The following is a 23,067-nucleotide window of genomic DNA, read 5'->3' on the forward strand; positions in this document are numbered from 1 at the left end:
GCCTCAGTTCTAATCCCAACTCTATCACTAATCTCTGTGACCCTGGATGAGTCTCTTTATCTCCCTGTGCCTCATTTCTAATCCCAGCTCTGTCACTCACTCTCTGTGTGACCCTGGGTGAGTCACTTTATCTCCCTGTGCCTCAGTTCTAATCCCAGCTCTGTCACTGACTCTCTGTGTGACCCTGGGTGAGTCACTTTATCCCCTGTGCCTCAGCTCTAATCCCAGCTCTGTCACTGACTCTCTGTGTGACCCTGGGTGAGTCACTTTATCCCCTGTGCCTCAGCTCTAATCCCAGCTCTGTCACTGACTCTCTGTGTGACCCTGGGTGAGTCACTTTATCCCCCTGTGCCTCAGTTCTAATCCCAGCTCTGTCACTGACTCTCTGTGTGACCCTGGGTGAGTCACTTTATCCCCTGTGCCTCAGCTCTAATCCCAGCTCTGTCACTGACTCTCTGTGTGACCCTAGGTGAGTCATTTTATCTTCCTGAGCCTCAGTTCCTGTTCGTACTCCAGATCAGTCCAGACAAGTGGGTTTTGCATCCCCACCAGCAGATGGAGGCAGAGAACAAACGTTGAGGCACTGCTACATAACCGAGAGTGCGATCTGCAGTCCCTCAGTATTTCTCTGTCTCCAGCAGATGGAGAGGTGCAAACCTGCAGACTGGAGTTTAAAGAAAAAGTATTAGAAAGCTATTTAGGACAAGAAGAAGAGGCACTCCCTGAGGTGTTAGGTTCCTTCGTGGGCCTTCGCTCAGGTTGAGCCGGGCAAGTGGAGGGTTGGGTGATCCCTGGGCAGCTTGACCCGCAGCGGTTCCAGGGGTCTGACAGCCAGAGGTCCTGGCTCCCCCTGAATCCCTGAAGGCGTCTTCCCAGAAGAGTGACCAGCAGCAGGGAAGTATCCTGATGTTTTTCTTCCTGTTGGTTTTGTTCTGTGCTGGGCTGCTAAGAACATAAGAAATTGCCATGCTGGGCCAGACCAAGGGTCCATCAAGCCCAGCATCCTGTTTCCAACAGAGGCCAATCCAGGCCATAAGAACCTGAGACGCACACTTTTGCAGAGTGAATGAGTAATAGTCTCATTCATATGCATTTGCATGTGATGAGCGCTATTGCATTCACTCCGCGTCCGACGCGGGTTAAATAGGTGCTAATCCCCCTATTGCATTAGAGTGCGGGTTATACAGGGCGCTCAGCTGAGCGCCCTGTATTGCATCGGCCCCCTGGGTTGCTAGCTGCTCTTTTTCTTCCTGATAAGAAGGTATTCAATCGCTTTCCTCTTTCACAGCTGAACGCTCAGAATGGGAAAAACTGTTCTGTGTCTAATGATATGACGGCTTCTTTTCTAAATTGTACTGAACACATTGAAACTGTGATGTTATCTCAGTAATAACTAGGAGTCCTAGCGGAAATGCAGGTGTTCATGTAGCAGGGTCTGTCTGGCAAGCTACGCTCTTTAAGAGTTTAAAAAAAACAGAGAGAAGGTTTAGTTTTGTTAGAAGCCTCTCAAGAGGGACTTTGTCAAATGCCTTCTTAAAATCCAAATATACCACATCTACTGGTTCACCTTTGTCCATATGTTTATTCATGCTTTCCTAAAAATGTAGATTTGTGAGGCAAGACTTCCCTTGGGTAAATCCATGCTGGCCGTGTCCCATTAAGCCATGACTATCTAAATGTTCTGTGATTTTATACTTTATGGTGGGAAGGTCTTCATCGAATGACTTATGAGGAGAGATTGAAGAATCTAAATATGTACAGCCTGGAGGAAACATAGAAACATAGAAACATGTTTCTATGTTTCGGAGCAGAGGGGATATGATACAGACTTTCAGATACTTGAAAGGTTTTAATGATCCAAAGACAACGACAAACCTTTTCCGTCGGAAAAACATCAACAGAACCAGGGGTCACGATTTGAAGCTCCAGGGAGGAAGACTCAGAAACAATGTCAGGAAGTATTTCTTCACGGAAAGGGTGGTGGATGCCTGGAATGACCTTCCAGAGGAAGTGATGAAGACCAGAACTGTGAAGGACTTCAAAGGGGCGTGGGATAAACACTGTGGATCCATAAAGTCTAGAGGACGTGAATGAAGAGTGGGTGGCTCGCGGGAATGACGGCTACTGCCTGGAGATAATACCCTTATTCAATAAACATACACATGGTTAATGCGACTCCAACAATGCTCTAAGACTCCAACATTGCTCTAAGCTTCAACGGCAAGAGGAAATGTGGAAAAAAGGATTTGCATTCACAAAAAGCAGGGAGTAGCTTGCTTGTTACGACGGTTACTACCCCGAACCAAATAAGCCTGATACTTCATTTTCAATGCATAACCAGCATAGCTCTCTCTTTCAACGGGAGAGGAGAAAGACGGATACTTCACACACATCCAGCATAGCTCTCTGCTTTAATGGCAGGGGAGTACGTCTGATACTTCACTTACAGTGCATATCCAGCATAGCTCTCTGCTTCAACAGCAGGGGAGAAAGTTTGATACTTCATGCATATCCAGCATAGCTCTCTGCTTCAACGGCAGGGGGAATGAAGAAAAGTGGATCTATATACAGACAACAACCAGCAAGGACTGAATTACATAGTCTGGGTAAACAAATAAGCATGGGTGTAGCTTGCTTATTGCGGCGGTTACTACCCCTAACTAATCAAGATAGATATTTCACGTAGATGCAGCTCCAACACTGCTCTCTACATTAACGGTGGGGGTAGAAGGGAAATAGAACCAAAAGGTTACTAAGAGCCAAGAGTAACAGATAAGTATGAAAAAAAAAAAAAGTGCGAAGCTTGCTGGGCAGACTGGATGGGTCGTTTGGTCTTCTTCTGCCGTCATTTCTATGTTTCTATATAACAGTTTCCATGATTTTTCCTGGCACTGAAATCAGGCTCACCAGTCTATAGTTTCCCAGATCACCCCTGGAGCCCTTTTCAAATATTGGGGTTACACTCGCCACCCTCTAGTCTTCAGGTGCAAGGGATGATTTAAATGATAGATGGCTAAAATGTTAATATTCTTTCTTCAATTTCCTCCCCCTTTCAGATCCTAGTTATTTTTCCTTGTTTTTTGTAACTTTCTCACATCCTAAATATTGTTATTATATTTGTTAAGTTTCATACTATATTTGATGTTGAATTGGGAAATGTTTTTACTATGTTACTCTCTGCCTTTACTCACATGGTTAATTGTAAACCAGGTTGATGTGATTCCTATCATGAAACTCGGTATAATAAAAATAATAAATAAATAAATAAAATAAATAGATTACAAATTTTTACTAATAGGTTTGAAATTTCATTTTTGAGTTTTTTCAGAACTCTGGGGTGTATACGATCTGGTTCAGGTGATTTACTACTCTTCAGTTTGTCAGTCTGGCCTACTACATCTTCCAGGTTCACCATAATTTGGTTCAGTTCATCTGAATCATCACCCTTGAAAACTGTCTTCGGACAAGACCAACAAGGCAGACTAGGGCAGGATTTAGGCAAGGCAGACCAGGGAAATACCGAACAAAGAATATAGAAGCCTGAAGGCAACAAGTTTCTGAACAGACAGAATAGGCCCGAAGGCCCAAGGCATGATACAAGAGAGACTAGGCCAAATGACCTCACTATAGGAAACAAGGCAGGATAGACCTGAGGGCTTCACGACAAGGCAGAAGGCCCATAGGTCACAAGGAAAGGCAGAAGGCCCGTAGGCCACAAAACGAGGCAAGAACAAGGGTCAGGTTATGGAGCTCGAAGTGACACCATGAGAAGACAAGAAGCTTCTGGCAAACCAGGGTTACTTAGGTTTGGACTTGCGCTTGGCAAGGGCAGTGAGGAGGAGCTTAGCAGGGCTAGAAGTGAGGCTTATTGAGGGCCTCTGCTAGTGGAGAGGCTTCATTGCAGGAGTCCGGAAGGTAGGATAAGGCTGCAGGGAAGAAGCATTATAGGCTATCCTAAAACAAGATGATGGTTCTTCCATTTACACTGATGTGGCCTACAGGCCTCCAACCAAAACTGAAGACCTGAACTGAGATCTAGTAAAAGACATCCAAAAAGTGGGAAAGAATGGAGAAGATTTTAATCTTCTGGATATGGATTAGAATATACCTTCTGCAGAATCTGCAAGAAGTAGAGAGATAGTGGAATCTTTCAAAGGGCTCTGCTCAAACAAATGGTAATGGAACCCACTAGGGAGGTGTAATACTCGACCTAGTGCTCACTAATGGGGGTAATGTCTCTAATGTCTGCACAGGTGCCCATCTGTGCACCAGTGTTTATTAGTTCTCAATAATGGGGATAATATCTCTAATGTCAGGACAGGTGCCCATCTGTGCACCAGTGTTTATTAGTTCTCAGTAATGGGGATAATATCTCTAATGTCCAGACAGGTGTCCACCTGAGCACCAGTGTTTATTAGTTCTCAATAATGGGGATAATATCTCTGTCAGGACAGGTGTCCATCTGTGCACCAGTGTTTATTAGTTCTCAATAATGGGGATAATATCTCTGTCAGGACAGGTGTCCATCTGTGCACCAGTGTTTATTAGTTCTCAATAATGGGGATAATATCTCTAATGTCAGGACAGGTGCCCATCTGAGCACCAGTGTTTATTAGTTCTCAATAATGGGGATAATATCTCTAATGTCCGGACAGGTGCCCATCTGTGCACCAGTGTTTATTAGTTCTCAGTAATGGGGATAATATCTCTAATGTCCGGACAGGTGCCCATCTGTGCACCAGTGTTTATTAGTTCTCAGTAATGGGGATAATATCTCTAATGTCCGGACAGGTGCCCATCTGTGCACCAGTGTTTATTAGTTCTCATAATGGGGATAATATCTCTGTCAGGACAGGTGTCCACCTGAGCACCAGTGTTTATTAGTTCTCAATAATGGGGATAATATCTCTAATGTCAGGACAGGTGTCCACCTGAGCACCAGTGTTTATTAGTTCTCAATAATGGGGATAATATCTCTAATGTCAGGACAGGTGTCCACCTGAGCACCAGTGTTTATTAGTTCTCAATAATGGGGATAATATCTCTAATGTCAGGACAGGTGTCCACCTGAGCACCAGTGTTTATTAGTTCTCAATAATGGGGATAATATCTCTAATGTCAGGACAGGTGTCCACCTGAGCACCAGTGTTTATTAGTTCTCAATAATGGGGATAATATCTCTAATGTCAGGACAGGTGCCCAACTGAGCACTAGTATTCATCAAAGGGCATAGTTTGATATCACAAATAAGATGCAGAGAATCACACAAAGATTCAAGTTTTGAATTTAAAAAATACGGACTTTGACAAAATAGGGACATACCTGACAGAAGAACTAGAAGGCTGGGAGAAAATGAGTGAGGTGGAACAACAGTGGGCCAAATTTAAAGGAGCTATTACAAAGTCAATAAATCTATATGTTAGAAAATTAAACAAAAGTAAGAGGAAAAAGAAACCAATTTGGTTCTCATAAGAGGTGGCTGAAAAAATAAATGCAAAAGGAACAGCATTCGGGAAGTATAAAGGATACTAAAAAGAGGAACTCAGGGAAACTGAGGGAGATGAATAAAGAAATGAGGAAAGCAAAATGTCAAGCAGAAGAAAGGATTGCCAAAGAGGTAAACACTTTTTCAGATATATCAAAGAAAGAAGGAAGGCCCAAAGTGGTAGAGTGAATCAGAAAGCTGTGTAAAGACAGACAAAGAAATGGCAGAAAGATTAAACAAATTCTTCAGTTCGGTGTTCACTAAAGAAGACCCTGGAGAAGGACCCTCGCTGGTTAGCAAGACCGTAGATGGGAATGAGGTAGACACAATTCCTTTCTCAGAAAAGAATGAACAGGAAGAGCTAGGAAAACTCAAAGTGGAGAAGGCCATGGGGCTGGAGGAGGTACATGCCAGGATACTGAGGGAGCTCAGAGATGTGCTGATGGGTGCACGGAAAGACCTGCTTGGTAGATCGCTGGAAACTGGAGTGATGCTGCGGGATTGGAGAAGAGCAGTGATGGACCCGCTTCACAAGAGTGCTAGCCGTGAAGAAGCTGGAATCCAATCTACAGGCCGGTTACCCTCGCCTCGGTGGTGGGGAAATTAATGGATTGGAGACTCTGCTGAGAGAAATGATAGAGAACCATCTACAATCTGGTAAGTTGCTGGATCCAAGGCAGAATGGATTCACCAGGGGAAGGTCCTGTCAGACAAATCTGATTGATTTTTTTTTTTTGATTGAGTAACTAGAGAATTGGATCAAGAAAGAGCACTCAATATGATTTACTTGGATTTCAGCATGGCTTTTGAAACAGTCTTACATAGGAGGCTGGGGAACAACCTGAGAAGCTTGGGAACGGGCGCCAAGATGATGGAGTGGATTGCAAACAGGAGACAGTGTGTAACAGTAAATGGAACCTGCTCTGAAGAGACAACGGTGTTCAGTGAAGTGCCACAAAGATCAGTTTTGGGACGGTTCTGTTCAATATCTTTGTAAGCGACTTTGTGGAATGGATAGAAGGTAAAGTCTGCCTATTCGCGGATGATACTAAGAACTGCAATAGAGTGGACACAACTGAAGGAGTAGAGAGAATGAAAAGTGATTTAAGAAAGCTTGAAGAGTGGTTGAAGATTTGGCAGCTGGGATTCAATGCCAAGAAGTGTAGAGTCCTGAATCTGGGGTGCGGTAATCCAAAAGAGCTGTATGTGATGGGGGGTAAAAGACTAATGTGCATGGACTGGGAAAGGGACCTTGGTGTGATAGCGTCTGCTGATCTGAAGACGGCAAAGCAATGTGACAAGGTGATAACTAAAGCCAGATGAATGCTGGGCTGCACAGAGAGAAGAATGACCAGTAAGAAAAAGGAGGTGATGATCCCCTCGTACAGGTCCTTGGTGAGGCCTCACCTTGATAACTATGTTCAGTACTGGATACCATATCTCAAAAGGGATAGAGACAGGATGGGGGTGGTCCAGAGAAGGGCTACCAAAATGGTGTCAGGTCAGTATCGGAAGACCTGTGAGGAGAGGCTGAAGGATCTAAACCTATATACCCTGGAAGATAGGAGGTTCAGGGGAGACATGATACTGACCTTCAGATACCTGAAAGGTTTTGATAATACATGAATTTTGAACTTTTTCCTTTGGAAAGAAAATTGTAGAACTAGGAGATCACAAAATGAAACTCCAGGGGTGACGTCTTGGAACCATCAGCAGGAAATATTTTTTCATGAAGAAGGTAGCTTGGAATGCCCTTCCAGAAGAGGTGGAGAAGACAAAAACCATAAATGAATTCAAAAGGGCATGGAATAAACACTGAATCCCTTAAGGCTAAAGGTTGGAATTGAAGGAAAGTGTGCATGGAGGTAATCTTCATGGAGCAGACGTTATTGCCCTTAACACATAAGCTGCATGGAGCAACAGTTGCTACCCTTAATAGAAACATGAAGTTACTTGCATGGAGCAGAAATTACTACTCTTAACAGTAACAAAGGGGTAACCTGCACGGAGTGGTAGTTACTACCCATAACAAAAATATGGGGATAACCTGAACAGAGCAGCAGTTACTATCTTTAACAGAAACATGGGGATAACCTGCATGGAGCAGCAGTTCTTACCCTTAACAGAAACATGGGGGTAACCTGCACGGAGCAGCAGTTACTACCCTTAACAGTAACATGGGGGTAACCTGCATGGAGCAGCAGTTACTACCCTTAACAGAAGGCATGGGGGTAACCTGCATGGAGCGGCAGTTACTACCCTTAACAGAAGGCATGGGGTAACCTGCTTGGAGAGGCAGTTACTACCCTTAACAGTAACATGGGGGTAACCTGCATGGAGCAGCAGTTACTACCCTTATACAGAAGGCATGGGGGTAACCTGCATGGAGCAGCAGTTACTATCCTTAACAGAAGGCATGGGGGTAACCTGCATGGAGCAGCAGTTACTACCCTTAACAGAAGGCATGGGGGTAACCTGCGCGGAGCAGCATTTACTACCCTTAACAGTAACATGGGGGTAATCTGCATGGAGCAGCAGTTACTACCCTTAACAGTAACATGGGGGTAACCTGCACGGAGCAGCAGTTACTACCCTTAACAGTAACATGGGGGTAACCTGCATGGAGCAGCAGTTACTACCCTTAACAGAAGGCATGGGGGTAACCTGCATGGAGCGGCAGTTAGTACCCTGAACAGTAACATGGGGGTAACCTGCATGGAGCAGCAGTTACTACCCTTAACAGTAACATGGGGGTAACCTGCATGGAGCAGCAGTTACTACCCTTAACAGAAGGCATGGGGTAACCTGCTTGGAGAGGCAGTTACTACCCTTAACAGTAACATGGGGGTAACCTGCATGGAGCAGCAGTTACTACCCTTAACAGAAGGCATGGGGGTGACCTGCATGGAGCAGCAGTTACTACCCTTAACAGAAGGCATGGGGGTAACCTGCATGGAGCAGCAGTTACTACCCTTAACAGAAGGCATGGGGGTAACCTGCATGGAGCGGCAGTTAGTACCCTTATACAGAAGGCATGGGGGTAACCTGCATGGAGCAGCAGTTACTATCCTTAACAGAAGGCATGGGGGTAACCTGCATGGAGCAGCAGTTACTACCCTTAACAGAAGGCATGGGGGTAACCTGCATGGAGCGGCAGTTAGTACCCTGAACAGTAACATGGGGGTAATCTGCATGGAGCAGCAGTTACTACCCTTAACAGTAACATGGGGGTAACCTGCATGGAGCAGCAGTTACTGCCCTTAACAGAAGGCATGGGGGTAACCTGCATGGAGCGGCAGTTACTACCCTTAACAGTAACATGGGGGTAACCTGTACGGAGCAGTAGTTGCTACCATAGGAATCTTGCAGGGAAGACTGGATGGATCATTTGGTCATTAGTACGTTATAGGTTTCTTTCTAAGGTAGTGCTGTCCTGTCAGATGAATCAGTCAATCTCCTTGCCTTCTCTAGACAAGGAGGGGGATACAGCGGAATATGTACTTCTATGTCCCTTGCATGTGTGCGGACATGTTTTGCGGTATCTCAACGTGACCAATCAGTTTCAGACTTCTGCTCATCTCTTTGTTTTGGATGGTGGTGTACAGAAAGGGGCAACTATCTGTAAAGCAACAGTGGCCCAACAGATAAAGAAGGTGGTCACAGCAGCATATGTGGAGGCTAATGTGCCTTTACCAAACTAGATTCAAGCACATTCTGGGAGAGAGCAGGCTACATTGAGGGGTAGATTTTCAAAGGGGTACGCGCGTACCCCCCGAAAACCTACCCCAAACCCCACCCCTGCGTGCGCAAGCCCCGGGACGCGCGTAAGTCCCGGGGCTTCGTAAAAGGGGCGGGGAGGGGGCGTGTCCGAGGCATGTCCGGGGTCAGGGAGCGGTTCGGGGCGGGACTGGGGGCGTGGCGCCGGCCCGGGGGCGTGGTCGAGGCCTCCGGACCAGCCCCCGGGTCGGGTGATGGCGCGCCAGCAGGCGTAAATCTGCCAACAAAGGTAAGGGGGGGGGGGGTTTAGATAGGGCCGGGGGGGGGGGGGGGGTTAGGTAGGGGAAGGGAGGGAAAGGTGCGGGGGGGGGGGTGGAAAGTAAGTTCCCTCCGAGGCCGCTCCGATTTATACTCAAAGAATAACAACCCCACCTATGAAAAAGAATACCACAAATATTACACCAGCATCTAAAATATCAATACACCTCCTGTCAGGAAAACAGAACAGGCCAAGCTACTCCAGATCCCTACAGAGAAACCACATGCTAAAAGAGTGCTTCATCTCAGTCTTTGCATGCAGAACACAAACTCTCACCATATACAGAATAAAGCCACATACAACAATACATACCGGTTGAGAATCACTGGCCTAGGTGACAGGTCCTTCTGCAGCCACCACCTGTGTCGGTCTGCTCTGCTTCCGGGGGGGATGACGATGACGACGACTATTGCTTCAATCTGGGCCTGCGAGGCTGCAATCGCCATCTACCTTGATGCAGGTCAGGCAGCAGGGCTGAGGAAGATACTGCAGGCTGCAAGAGACCATTAGCCACGTGGTTGAGACCACGTGACCAGCTAGACCGACCCACCGGGGGAAGGCCGATCCCCCGATAGGCCAACCCGCCCCTCGGAATGGCCATCCCAGCACCCTCAAAGGGAGGGGTTGTACTGAATGGCGCTTCCCCTGTGTTACTAACCTGTCGGCCCTAGCTCAAGGAGTTAACCAGGGCCTTAATGGTAATGAACCCAAAGGGTCATTATACTGTGTTGTGACTATAGCTGATTTGGGCTTGTCTTGTATGCAAGGGGCTTTGCAGGAAAGCAATGTTTGAAACCTGGAGAAGGTAGCGCAGCTGGAACTGGGGAATAGCCTTTGGGCAGATGCTTTTTGATTAGTTCATTCCTTGGTTAGACGCATGGTTTCTAGTACAGCATTTGTGTGTCCTGACTCCCAGCTATTGACTTGTGTGTGTGTGTGCATGTGTGTGTGTGTCTATGAGCAGATGTTTACATTCTAGAGACTGAGGATATCTTGACTCACAGCTATTGACTGTGTGTGTATGTGTGTGTGTGTGCATGCATGTGTGTGTGTGTGTGTGTGTCTATGAGCAGGTGTAAACATTCTAGAGACTGAGGATATCTTGACTCCCAGCTATTGACTTGTGTGTGTGCATGCGTGTGTGTGTGTGTCTATGAGCAGATGTTTACATTCTAGAGACTGAGGATATCTTGACTCACAGCTATTGACTGTGTGTGTATGTGTGTGTGTGTGTGTGTGTGTGTGTGTGTGTATGTGTCTATGAGCAGGTGTAAACATTCTAGAGACTGAGGATATCTTGACTCCCAGCTATTGACTTGTGTGTGTGCATGCGTGTGTGTGTGTGTCTATGAGCAGATGTTTACATTCTAGAGACTGAGGATATCTTGACTCACAGCTATTGACTGTGTTTGTATGTGTGTGTGTGTGTGTGTGTATGTGTCTATGAGCAGGTGTAAACATTCTAGAGACTGAGGATATCTTGACTCCCAGCTATTGACTTGTGGGTGTGCATGTGTGTGTGTGTCTATGAGTAGATGTATACATTCTAGAGACTGAGGATATCTTGACTCCCGGCTATTGATTGTTTGAGTGTGTGTTTGTATGTGTGTGTGTCTATGAGCAGATGTATACATTCTAGAGACTGAGGATATCTTGACTCCCAGCTATTGATTGTTTGAGTGTGTGTGTGTGTCTATGAGCAGATGTATACATTCTAGAGACTGAGGATATCTTGACTGCCAGTTATTTACTCTAGGTTTGTATGTGTCTTTGTACAGGTGTATATATTCCATAGACTGGAGAGATATCTTGACTCCCAGTTATTAACTGTGTGTATCTGTGTCTGTGTACATGTATCATTCCATAGTCTGGAGTTATCTTGACTCCCAGCTGTTAATTCTGTGTGTGTGTGTGTGTACAGATGTGATTTCATAGACTGGATGGATATCATGACTCCCAGCTATTGATTATGTGTTTCTATGTGTGTTTGTCTGTGTACAGATGTATACATTCCAAAATGTAAAGATACCTTGACTCCCTGCTATTAACTCTGTGTGTGTGTCTGTGTGCAGGTGTCATTTCATAGACTGGATGGATATCATGACTCCCAGCTATTGACTCCATGTGAATATGTCTACAGGTTCTGAACTGGGCTCAACAGCAGGGGGAGCGCATTCAAACCCAGAGTGTTTCACTAGCCTCTGAGCGAGAGGAGATAGCCCGACTGATTGACTGGATCACTGCCGCAGAGGAGTCCTTGAGCTTGCGAGATCAGGATCCGCTGCCAGAGGAGATGGAGGCACTGGAAGAGCTGATTGCACAGCACACGGTAAGCAGAAGCCCCCTCCGTTCAACTCCCCTCTTGCCCAAGAACACGCAGCAGCTATAAAACATTGGGCCTGGCTGACCTGCCACAAACAGCCTGATCTCCCTCCCACTTCCAGTCATGCCTGACACCAAGTCCTGGGGCATCCTGCACGGGTCCTGTGAAAACCTCCCTACTCACAGGCAGTGGCTAAAACTTCCCAGGCTTCCTCACTGTCGTAAAACAAACATGCAATAATAAGGAAGTAAAAGAAAAGACAAATTCTCTAATTTAAAAAATAACCATACTTCCTGTGCATATCCCACATCAGTCCAGACACATGAGTTTTGCATCCCCACCAGAAGATGGAGTCAGAGAACAATTAGAACTTTGAGCACTGCTACATAACCGAGGGTGCCACCTGCAGTCCCCTCAGTGTTTCTCTGTCTCCAGCAGAGGGTAGAGGTGCAAACCTGCAGACTGGAGATTCTCAAAAAAAAAAAAAAGAGAGAGAGAGAGAGAGATAAGAAAATTAAGTTTGGAAGAAAGAAGATTCCTAGGAAGAAGGCTTCTCAAGGTGTTAGGGTCCTTCGTGGGCCATCCCTCGGATAGAGCAGGGCGAGTGGGGGGTTGGTGATCCCCGAATGGCGTCGGAGCGTGGTGACTACATCGGCAGCAGTTTTCTGCAACAAGGAGGTATTTTTAGCCCGCTTGCAGCTTAATGGCATCTCCCACTCTGCACAGGAAATTGGGTCGTGGCTGCGGTCTGAAGTGATAGAGCTTCAATGTAGCCGCGTTTTGCCCAAATTGTGTCTCCAGAAGGGTTGGGACCTCCACGGGACACTCTGGGGGCGTTGGCAGAGACCCTGCACTCTCTGGGGGCGGTCTCTGCACCCCCCCCCAGAGAGTGCAGAGTCTTAGGTGGTCCCCATAGTCTATTCAGGTCCAGATTCACTCTCTCATTGTCAGAATCCTCCTAGTGATCTTAATTCCCAACTCATCCAAAACCTGGGGAATTAGCGGCTGTAGTTCCTCCTTACAGAGGAGACAGTAGCCCAGGGTCTTCTGCACTGCCCCCAGAGAGTCCCATGGAGGTCTCAACTCTTCCAGAGCGGGTGCAGAGACCCAACCCTTCCGAGCAGGAGCAGAGACCCTGCACTCTCTGGGGGCGGTGCAGAAGACCCTGGGCTACTGTCTCCTCCGACCCTGGGGGTCGGAGGAGACAGTAGCCATCTTAGCTCTACGTGCTAGGAGCCAGGCTTCTGCAATGGAGCCTCAGGACTCCCCTCCCCCGCTCTTTCCTGTTGATCAGTGCCCTGGAGTCAGGGAGGGGGAAGAGATCCAGGGGGACGCGGATCAAGATCAGCATTCCACTGATTCTAAAGAATTCTCCACGGATTTTGTCCTGCACCTCCATAAGGCCTATTGGGCTAAGAAGAAGGCAGGATCTAAGCGCTCTCTTCCCCAGAAGACTCGTGTGACTAAGAAGCCTAGGGCAGGTAAGCAGTCAGGATCGGGAGGATTCTGCAACTTCTTGGCCTCGGATGGGCCACTAGTGACTATGGGGACATGTCAGATTAAGCAGAAGACTCTGATCAGCTACAGGAAGGTCTCATTGGTGATCCAGACAAGGACCATGTGAGCACTTTGATGGATACAATGCAGGATGCGGAGGATGTCCTGGTCGCAGAGGGGGATGATCCTAGGGTGGTGAGATTGTTCCGTAAGGAGGAACTACAGCCGCTAATTCCCCAGGTTTTGGATGAGTTGGGAATTAAGATCACTAGGAGGATTCTGACAATGAGAGAGTGAATCTGGACCTGAATAGACTATGGGGACCACCTAAGATCTTTCCATTATCAAAGAAGGTGAAGAAGTTGGTGGATCGGGAGTGAGAATCTCCCGAAGAAGTCCTGAAGGTAGCCAGAGCTATGCTCAGCTGTATCCCTTGCCAGAACAAACCTTGGAGTCTTAGAAGATTCCCAAGGTGGATGCGGCGGTGTCAGCAGTGACCAGGAAGATGACCATCCCGGTAGCAGGTTCGGCTGCTCTGAAGGATATCCAGGATTGGAAGCTGGAGATTCTGTTGAAGAGACTGTTTGAGGTTTCAGTGTTAAGCCTTCGGGCGGCAGTCTGCGGGAGCTTGATGCAGAGAACCTGCTTGTGCTGGGTCCAGAAGGCCCAAGAGAAGGTGTTGCTTAGGCGACGAATGAGGCTGCTCAGACTGCCTGCTTGGAGGTGGGAGTGGGCTATGTGACTGATGCCCTGTACGACATGGTTCGGACTTTCGCCAGGAATATGGTCTCCTCAGTGGCAGTGTGGAGACTTCTGTGGTTGTGGAATAGGTCGGCGGATGTATGGTGTAAAGCGCAGCTGTGTAACCTCCCCTTTAAAGGAAGGATGTTGTTCAGGGAGGAAGTGGAGCAGCTGATGAAGCAGTTGTTGGGAGTCAAAGGGAAATAAATTACCCAAGGATAAGAAGACCACCAAGAAGACATTTCCGCTGCGTGCTGTAGAATAGTGAATTGCATATATCATGCACATGTATCTATAGCACTATGAAACAGTATGATCATTGAGCTTACCAGAGAATCATCCAGCACGGATGACATCATTCCTGGAAGGATGGAACCTACTTGGTTTATTCTACTGATAACAAGAGGCCTCTGGCCTACAGTAAGAGCACGCAAACGTACACATGCTAAAATATATATCGATTGGCTATTAAAGGTAATGGGTGTGGATTATGCAGATGTCTGATATTAGCACACCCAGGACCCTTATAAGCTGAGTACACGTTGGAGCACTGGGCAGACTCTGAATTATACACCATTTGCTTTGTATACATGTCTTCCCCGGGGAAACCACGCCTTCCCCCTTTTCCCCATTAATAAACCTTTCACTGCATAACTTCTTTGGAGCAGGTATTCATTGAATTATTGATCAGAGGTTATCACCATTAACAGTGCGCTTGTTTTAAAGACATAAGGAGATTTTGATCAAGCAGAAGTTATTTGCCTACAGGACAGAAGCAGGGCTCGGGCAGGCAGCAGTCCTTTCAAGGGCAGCATAGGCCTCCCCATGAAGGTGCCAGCCAGTGGAGCTAAGGTTGGCCAATGAAGGCAAGCTGGTCTGTGGATGGTACGGACGGTGATAGCGGCAGTGCGTAAGGGAGAGTTCCTGGCGTCATTAGATTTGATGAAGGCTTATCTCCACATTCCCATAAGAGCCGACCAGAGATTTCTAAGGTTTATGGTGCTAGGGGAGCATTTCCAACTTTAGGCCCTTCCCTTTGGGTTGGCGACAGCACTACAGACGTTCATGAAAGGTGATGGTGGTAGTGGCAGCGCTCAGAAGTGAAGGAATCCTGGTGCACCCATATCTGGACGATTGGCTCATCAGAGCGAAGTTGGAAATGGAATGTCTTCATTCGGTTTCGGTCATGCAGCTGCTACATTTGTCAGGCTTGGTGTCGAACATGGCGAAGAGTCACTTGAAGCTGTCCCAGTTCTTGGAGTATCTGGGAGTTTGGTTTGGTACTTGAGTCAGGAAGGTGTTTCTGACTATGAAGAGGGTGATCAAGTTGCAGTCTCAGGTGCTCCGACTTCTGCGACTTTCAGTTCCCAGAGATTGGGACTATTTGCAGGTCCTGGGTTCTATGGTGTCTACGCTGGAGTTAGTTCCATAGGCCTTTGTTCACATGCAACCCCTTGAAAGGGTGCTTTTATCCATTGTAATCCGCTTTCGGAGGAATTTTAGCTTCCTTTACTGCTTCAGAGGGATGCCAGGTCCAATCTCTCATAGTGGCTGTCTCATCACAATTTAGAAAAAGGGATGGACCTGGAGGTACCCAACTAAGTGGTGGTGATGATCATGGATGCCAGTCTCAAAGGTTGGGGGTTGATTTGTCAAGGGAAAACTGCCCAAGGCTAGTGGTCACCAGAAGAGGTGTCCTGGTCAATCGATTGGAGACCAAAGCAGTTCACAAAGCCTTTTTCACCTTTCTTCCTCTCATTCAAGGACGGACAGTACAAGTGTTCTTGGACAAAGCAACAACAGTGGTGTTCATCAATAGTCAGCATGGGATGCAGACTCATCTGGAGCAGGAGGCACAGGAACAGTTTGCTTGGGTGGAGAACCATCTAGAAGGACTGGCGTCGCCGCATGTGGCTGGAGTGGACAACATGCAGGCGGACTACCTCAGCTGGATCCAGGGGGAGTGGGAGTTGTCAGTGGAGGTCTTTGCCCTGATATAAGCCAGATGTAAGGGTCGGACAGTTCCGGAGGGGTTGCAGCCGCATTCCACTAGGGCGCAGGCAACCTCTTGGGCTGAGTGTCAACTGTTTCTCTGCAAGAAATTTGTCTTGCACTTTTACCAAACATTACCGCTTGGATGTATGGGTGCCAGAGGAAGCGGCTTTTGGGGAAAGTGTGTTGCGCGTGGATCTTTCGAGTTCCCGCTCAGTATAGAGGGGCTTGGCTACATCCCACTTCTCTGGACTGATCTGGGGTATGCACAGGAAAGGAAAATTGGTTCATACCTGCTAATTTTCATTCCTGAAATACCACAGATCAGTCCAGAGACCCATCCCTATTTCGAAAGACTGCCTCATTTCTGGATGTTGCTAAGACAGTGTGTAATCATATGCAGAGTTACTAAATAGGTTATGCCTTAGAGTTAATTAGTATAATCCTTGTTTGAAATGGGGGTCCTAGTTTTAGGAGGCTCCAACTTTGAGTCTCTGTTCACCCATAGTTATTTGGGGTTTGTTGATTTGGACATCTTGGCTTAGGTACAGGTCAATACTGAGGGACTGCAGGTGGCACTCTCGTTATGTAGCAGTGCCTGTAAAGGTTTTATTCTCTGTCTCCATCTGCTGGTCGGGATGCAAAACCCACTTGTCTGGACTGATCTGTGCTATTACAGCAACGAAAATTACAGATAAGAACCAATTTTCCTTTACTTTGTTTATCTGTAGCCTCTGTATGATCATTTAATCTGTTTGCCTGTACCGTTATCATCAGGTACCTTACTCAGAAATAGTCCACAGCTCTTCCTTATCTTCAAATATTGACAAAATACCAAAAAACTAAAAATGTTAAAATGAAATGAATATTTCCGAGAAACTTTTGAATAGAAAAGCCTTTCCTCTTTTAATGAAAAATAGGAGGAAATTCCGTGATCTCATTCATACTCCGTTCAATGCAGCAGTCTCCGTATCAGGGAGCTGCAGTCTGCAAAGATCAAAACCAGGGAGCGAGTGGCTTCAGAGGGCGAATGCCTGCATCAGGTGTCATGAGTGTACCCCCAGAGAGGAAACCAGGACTCATACACCTCAATGATAACAGCCAACAAGATCAAACTCTAATAAACTAAGAGGTTTGGGGGCCCTCTTTTGGGCTTCTGTTTCTTGGCATGCTTAGTGTCATAAGAAACTGGTAAATCAGATCCTTGCAATACTCTATGTAGCATGATTGCACTTATTTATTTTTATTTGTATTTCTTTATTTAAAGACATTTATAAATCGTTCTTCCCGACTAAGAATGCTCAAACCGATGTACAATCAATATCACAATACACATCAGCTAAAATAAAACTAAAGCAGAACAGAACAAAAATCTGCACACAGAATTCAAATACTTAAAATAATTAAAATGCACTTTGTAGTCTTAAGAGGAAAACCAGGACTGGATGAGTTGGCAAGCCTACGCTGGACCCCTGGAACAAGCAGGCTGATGGGCGCCAATGTCAGTAGGATGTCACAGCTTGTCTGGTGAAGGCTGTCTCTGGACTGCCAGGAGAATTTGGTCAGGGCACTCTGCTCTGGTCTCATCTTCACTTCCACTGCTTGTCATGTGAAGAGCTGCTGTGTAATTAGTAAAAACAGAAACGTCTCTCCCAGGAACACATCTGCTGCAGAGTCTCTCTTCATTTTGGAATGGCCCATCAAACAAAGATCTACAGCTCTTCCAGTGGCGTCAGCTGCATCCCAAGGTTTCTTTAACTTTCATGTGCATGAGATTACACACTTTGCTGCCAGATGGACATGAGAGAGATCTGCTCTCTGAGGAACAAGCCAAAAAGCAGGAAATCCTGCGAGTGAAATTGCATTTTCTTCCAAATACTCATCCTCATGAGTGACTGTTATGGCCAGCGGTAAATCGAGCACAATAGAAACAGCTTTTATGGTATCGCATGGAAGTCAAAAGGGCCAAACAGAACCCTCCATCACCACAGAAAATGGAAACAGCTGCTGGCAAGGTAACCTCCATCACTATGATCAGGAAGGGTGATGGAGGACTGAGAAGCGCAGGAATTAAAATGGAGAAGCCAACCCACACAGGCAGCTTAGAGATCCGCCAGGAGTTCAGAAGGAAATAGTTGTTTGTATGTTTGTCCAGGGAATGAAGCAGAATTGATTCAGGAATGTGGCTATGGGAAATAGTTTGTGTTAAACTGAGTGCATGGGATTAAATGATGGACGGGTATTTACAGGGGAGGGAAGAAAAACTGCAGAAATATGTCTAGAACACGTGAGGAGGAAAGTGATTGGCTGAAAGAGGGGATTAGATTTCTTAAGGACTGTTTCTAGGCACTGTAAGTCATGCTAAATTTATTTATTAGCAAGCTTGCGTGCTAAAATGCCACTTAACTTGTATGCAGACAAGAAATCCATTTTAAATAACAGTTAGCCGGACAAACCCGCTGAGCAGTTAAGTTTTAATCGGGCAAGTCCTTAATTAAAATTTAGTTCCCTAAAAAAAGAGATGGCACTGGGGCGATGCCAGAGTTGGTGGCACTTAGCAATAAGTAGAGCTGGAGGAGCTCAGAGCCTCTCCTCCAGCCATTATGAACTGGAGAACGTGTGAGTGGTTTGGGGGGGTTGTGATTTTGGCACCCGATGTTTTTGAAGGGAGGGTATGGGGTTGATAAGCGCTGCTTGGCTGACTACAGTTGTTTTACGTATTGGGAGGTTGGGAGGGGCCGCTGGGCGTGGCTACATTTTTAAGCATATTGAGGAGTGAGAAGGGGGGGGGGGACTACTGGCCTACAACAAGATTTTAAAACATGTGAGGGAGTGGCAGGGGGCTGATAGCCCAGAGTAGAATTATTTTACATTTTGGAGGGTGGGAGGTGGGGGAGATTGGCTATTGCTCTGCTGCTAGTTTTTTGTTTTTTTTTATTTTTATTTTATTTTATTTTATTTTTTGCAATATTTAGTAAGCCAGTGAGAAGATGAATTTATCCAGGTAATTTTAGCTGAGTATATTCAGAACGTGCAATCAGGGACTGAATATTGGGGATATTTAACCAACTTGCTTTCCCACTCACCAAGTTTTTGAATATTGACCAGTAGGTTTTTTGTGTACCCACTAAAATACAATTGCAAAAGAGAGAGTATGAAAATAAGCGTGCATAAGTCAAAAAGTGTAGCGTGTGCAGTGCATATTAAAACCTCCCACACTAACTGATCAAAAGTAAGAATGTCAGCACCGGCAGCTCAGTTCTCTCCAGCCAAGGCAAGTAACAAGGTCCTCAAAACCCTTTCCCCTGGAGATTGTGCTTGGGAAACCTTTCATATGAATGAAGCAGCACCGCAGCAAATGAGATTGTAAAGCTTGTATCTTGGTCTTTCATATCAGAGGAAGCCCATCTGGATCCCTTGTGCCCGGGGCTGTATGTGGACCTCACTCACTCACTCCTCCTCTCCTAATATCCCACAGGTGTTCCTGGATGAACTGGACAAGAAGCAGCCTGAGGTGGAAAAAGTGACCAAGAACTGCAAACGGAAGTTGGGGACAGAACTACGGAACCCCACGTCCCGCAGAGGTTCATCCAGTAAGAGCTCTTCTGCCCTTCCCTCCCCAACCTGTAGCTATGGGCCTCCACTTCTTGCCCCATGCCATACAGTAAGAGTTCTCCTTCCTTCCCCTCCCCTCTCTAATATAGGGAAAGAGCGACAGACCTTCATCTCTTGCTTCATCTCAGAAAGTATACTCTGTCTTTTCTACTCTCCTATTCCCCATATTAGTACGCATTCCTGTTCATTCCCTAGATCAGTCCAGACAAGTGGATTTTGCATCCCCACCAGCAGATGGAAGCAGAGAACAAAAACTTTTCAGGCACTGCTACTTAACCGAGAGTGCCACCTGCAGTGCTGAGGTATTTCTCTGTCTCCAGCAGATGGGAGAGGTGCAAACCCGCAGTCTGGAGATGCTAAAAAAAAAAAAAAAAGAAAACAAAAAGAGAGAATTTCAAGAAGTTGGAGAAATCTGGTGCTCCCCGAGGTGTTGGGTTCCTTTGTGGGCCAGCCCTGGAGTTGAGCAGGAGGGTTGGTAATCCCTGTTCTGGATCGGTCCTCATCTTCCAGAGGGAGCAAAAGCCAGGGGTCTTCATTCTCTCGCTCCCTCCGAGTGAGGCCTTCTCACCCTCCTCCATCAGCCTGAAGCATCCTGGAGCAGCCAGAAGCAGGAAAGTAATAAGTATACCTTTCTTTTCTGGGGACTGCTTAGTTGCTGTTTCTTTAAGGATTAAAAAAAAGAAGGAAAGTACTCAGGGCTGTGCGGTCGGCTGCTTATCGAAGGTGAGGCCGTTGCCGAGGGTGAGTGGGGACGCGCACGTTCTGCCTTCAGGACCCGGGCGTCGGGACATTGTCGGCAGCAGTGCTGCAGCATTTGCTGCACTCCGGTGGTTATTTCTGCCGCGGGCCGCAGCAGAGGCATGGCTCCTCTCGTGGAGGACAGAAAACTTTGTTGGGCCTGTGGAAGGAGAAAATTGTGGCCCGATGGTGCTTCTTTGTGCACTGTCTGTGCCTCTGAGAAAGCAGGATCCTCTATGGAGGTTTCAGGCAGCTGCTGTCGCACACGGTCTGCTGGCCTTGTTGTGGAGACCCCGGGGGTTCGGAGGAGACAGCAGCCATCTTGCCTCCATATGGCAGGAAGCATGCTATTACTAGGGAGTTTAGGGACTCCCCTCCCCCAATCTCTCCAGTGGATACAGGCACTGTAGGAGTTATAGAAGGGACAGGAGAGCCAGTGGAGGACATGATGGAACAGGGATCCAGTGGGGCTTGAAGAATTTTCCACAGATTTTGTGTTGCTGCTCCATAAGGCCTATCTGGCAAAAAGGGAGGCTGTGATTAAGCGTTCGGCCTCCCAGAAGTCCCAGCTTTCATCTAAGAAGTCTAGGACAGGGGCGCAGCCCAAGTCAGGGGGGATTCTTCGCCTCCTGGGTCTCAGATGTTCATTGGGGGAAGATGGAGAGACCTCTGAAGACTCGGAGGGTCAGGACCCACGAGATGATTCAGAGGGGGATCCTGGAAGTGCTCCAGCAGGTAGTGATCCAGATGTGGGGGAGGTTCTGGTTGCAAAAGGAGATGACCCGAGGGTCGTGAGATTATTCTGCAAGGAGGAACTTTGTCTCTTCATTCCCCACATTTTGGAGGAAATGGGGATCAAGGTCACCTAGGAGGATTCCAACAATTAAGAGGTCTAACCAGTGTTATCCTGCGGGGACCACCAAAGGCCTTTCCTTTGCCGAAAACGGTGAAAAGGTTGGTAGACCAGGCGTGAGAATCTCCTGAGGCAGGGCTGAAGGTGGCTAGGGCTATGGCTAAATTGTATCTCCTGCTGGAAGAGATGGACCTTTAGAAACTGCCAAAGGTGGATGGGGTGGTCTAGGCTGTAATCAAGATGACCATTCTCGTGGTAGGATCGGAAGCTGGAAATCCTACTGAAGAGATTGTTTGAGGTCTTAGCATTGCACCTTTGGGCTTCTGTCTGTGCTAGTCTGATGCAGAGGGCGTGTTTGTGCTGGGTCCAGAAGAAGCAGGAACAGACTTCGGGAACTCCCATTGATCCCAACCAGTCAGCTCGGTTGGAGGTGGGAGTGTCCTATTTACAATATGGTCCAAATGTCAACCAGAAATATAGTGTCCACAGTAGCAGCTCAGAGACTCCTATAGCTGCACAATTGGGCAATGGATGTGTGGTCAAAAGCGCAACTGTGTAATCTCCCCTTTAAAGGGAAACTTGTTCGGAGAAGATCAGGAACAGTTGATGAAGCAGTTGGCAGAGTTGAAGAGAAACAAGGAGGACAAGAAGCTGGTCAAAAAGAGCTTTCCACCATGGTCACACGACCAAGAGATGAGGAAGTTTCATTCCAACAGGAATTCTTCCACCTGTACGTAGAAACTAAAGGCTGAAGGCAGCAGTCCTTTCGGGGCAGATTCCGGCCAGGGGTCCCGAGGAAGTAAAACCTCCCAATAAAGGGGGACTATTCTACTCTTTCCTGGAAGCTGTCAGAAGGAGTGGACCAAGATCACATCCGATCAATGGGTCTTGGAGCTAATAAGAGACCTTAGAATTTTTGCGCCCAATCAGGGAGGCCTTTGTGGTGTCCCGTTGCACATCTCATGCCAAGTGGGCAGTGATACGAGACACGTTGCTGTGGCTGCAGCAGCTGAGGGCCATCATTCTGGTTTCTCCGGGGGAGCAAGGACTAGGAAGATATTCAGTTTACTTTGTTGTTCCCAAGAAGGAGGGCACCTTTCTGCACATCCTCTATCTGCCTTTCAATGCAGCACTGTGTGTGCTGCATTTCCGTATGGAATTGCTACAGATGGTGATAGCAGTGATGTGCAAGGGAGAGTTTCTTGTTTCATTGGATCTAACGGAGGCTTACCTGCATATTCCCACAAGACAGAACCATCAGAGATTTCTGCAATTAGCAGTGCTTGGAGAGTATTTTCAGTTTCGTGTGCTAACCTTTGGGTTGGCGACAGCACCAAGGACTTTTATGAAGGCGATGGTGGTGGTGGCAGCAACCCTCAGAAAGGAAGGGATTCTGGTACATCTGTACCTGGATGATTGGCTGATTCGGGCGAAGTCGGAGAGGGAGTGTTGCCACTCGGTTCAAAACATCATGGAGTGCTTGAGGTCCCTGGGTTGGATGATAAACTTAGCAAAGAGCCATCTAGAGCCAGCCCAGTCACTGGAATATCTGGGGGTATGATTCGATACCAGTTTAGGCAAGGTGCTCATTACCTCGGAGAGGGTGGTCAAGTTGCAGGCTCAAGTACTTCATCTGCTGTGTCTGTCAGTTTCCAGAGTGTGGGATTATTTACAGGTTCTGGGATCTATGGCATCTACGCTGGAGTTGGTCTCGTGGGAGTTTGCTCACATGCAGCCTCTCCAGCATGTGCTTTTGTCACATTGGAATCCGTTGTTGAAGGAGTTTC

At 47.0% G+C, this 23,067-nt stretch overlaps 1 protein-coding gene across 1 annotated transcript in view; it reads left to right on the top strand.

The window, feature by feature from the left end:
- LOC115083414 (microtubule-actin cross-linking factor 1-like) overlaps window positions 1-23,067 on the top strand; it is a 126,954-nt gene that overhangs the window by 62,358 nt on the left and 41,529 nt on the right. Inside the window, exons 13-14 of the mRNA XM_029587220.1 lie at window positions 11,662-11,850; window positions 19,553-19,667. Of these exons, the coding sequence (XP_029443080.1) occupies window positions 11,662-11,850; window positions 19,553-19,667 (304 nt within the window). The remainder of the gene's footprint in view (window positions 1-11,661; window positions 11,851-19,552; window positions 19,668-23,067) is intronic.

Source organism: Rhinatrema bivittatum, chromosome 2, assembly GCF_901001135.1.
Source record: "Rhinatrema bivittatum chromosome 2, aRhiBiv1.1, whole genome shotgun sequence".
NCBI lineage: Eukaryota > Metazoa > Chordata > Amphibia > Gymnophiona > Rhinatrematidae > Rhinatrema > Rhinatrema bivittatum.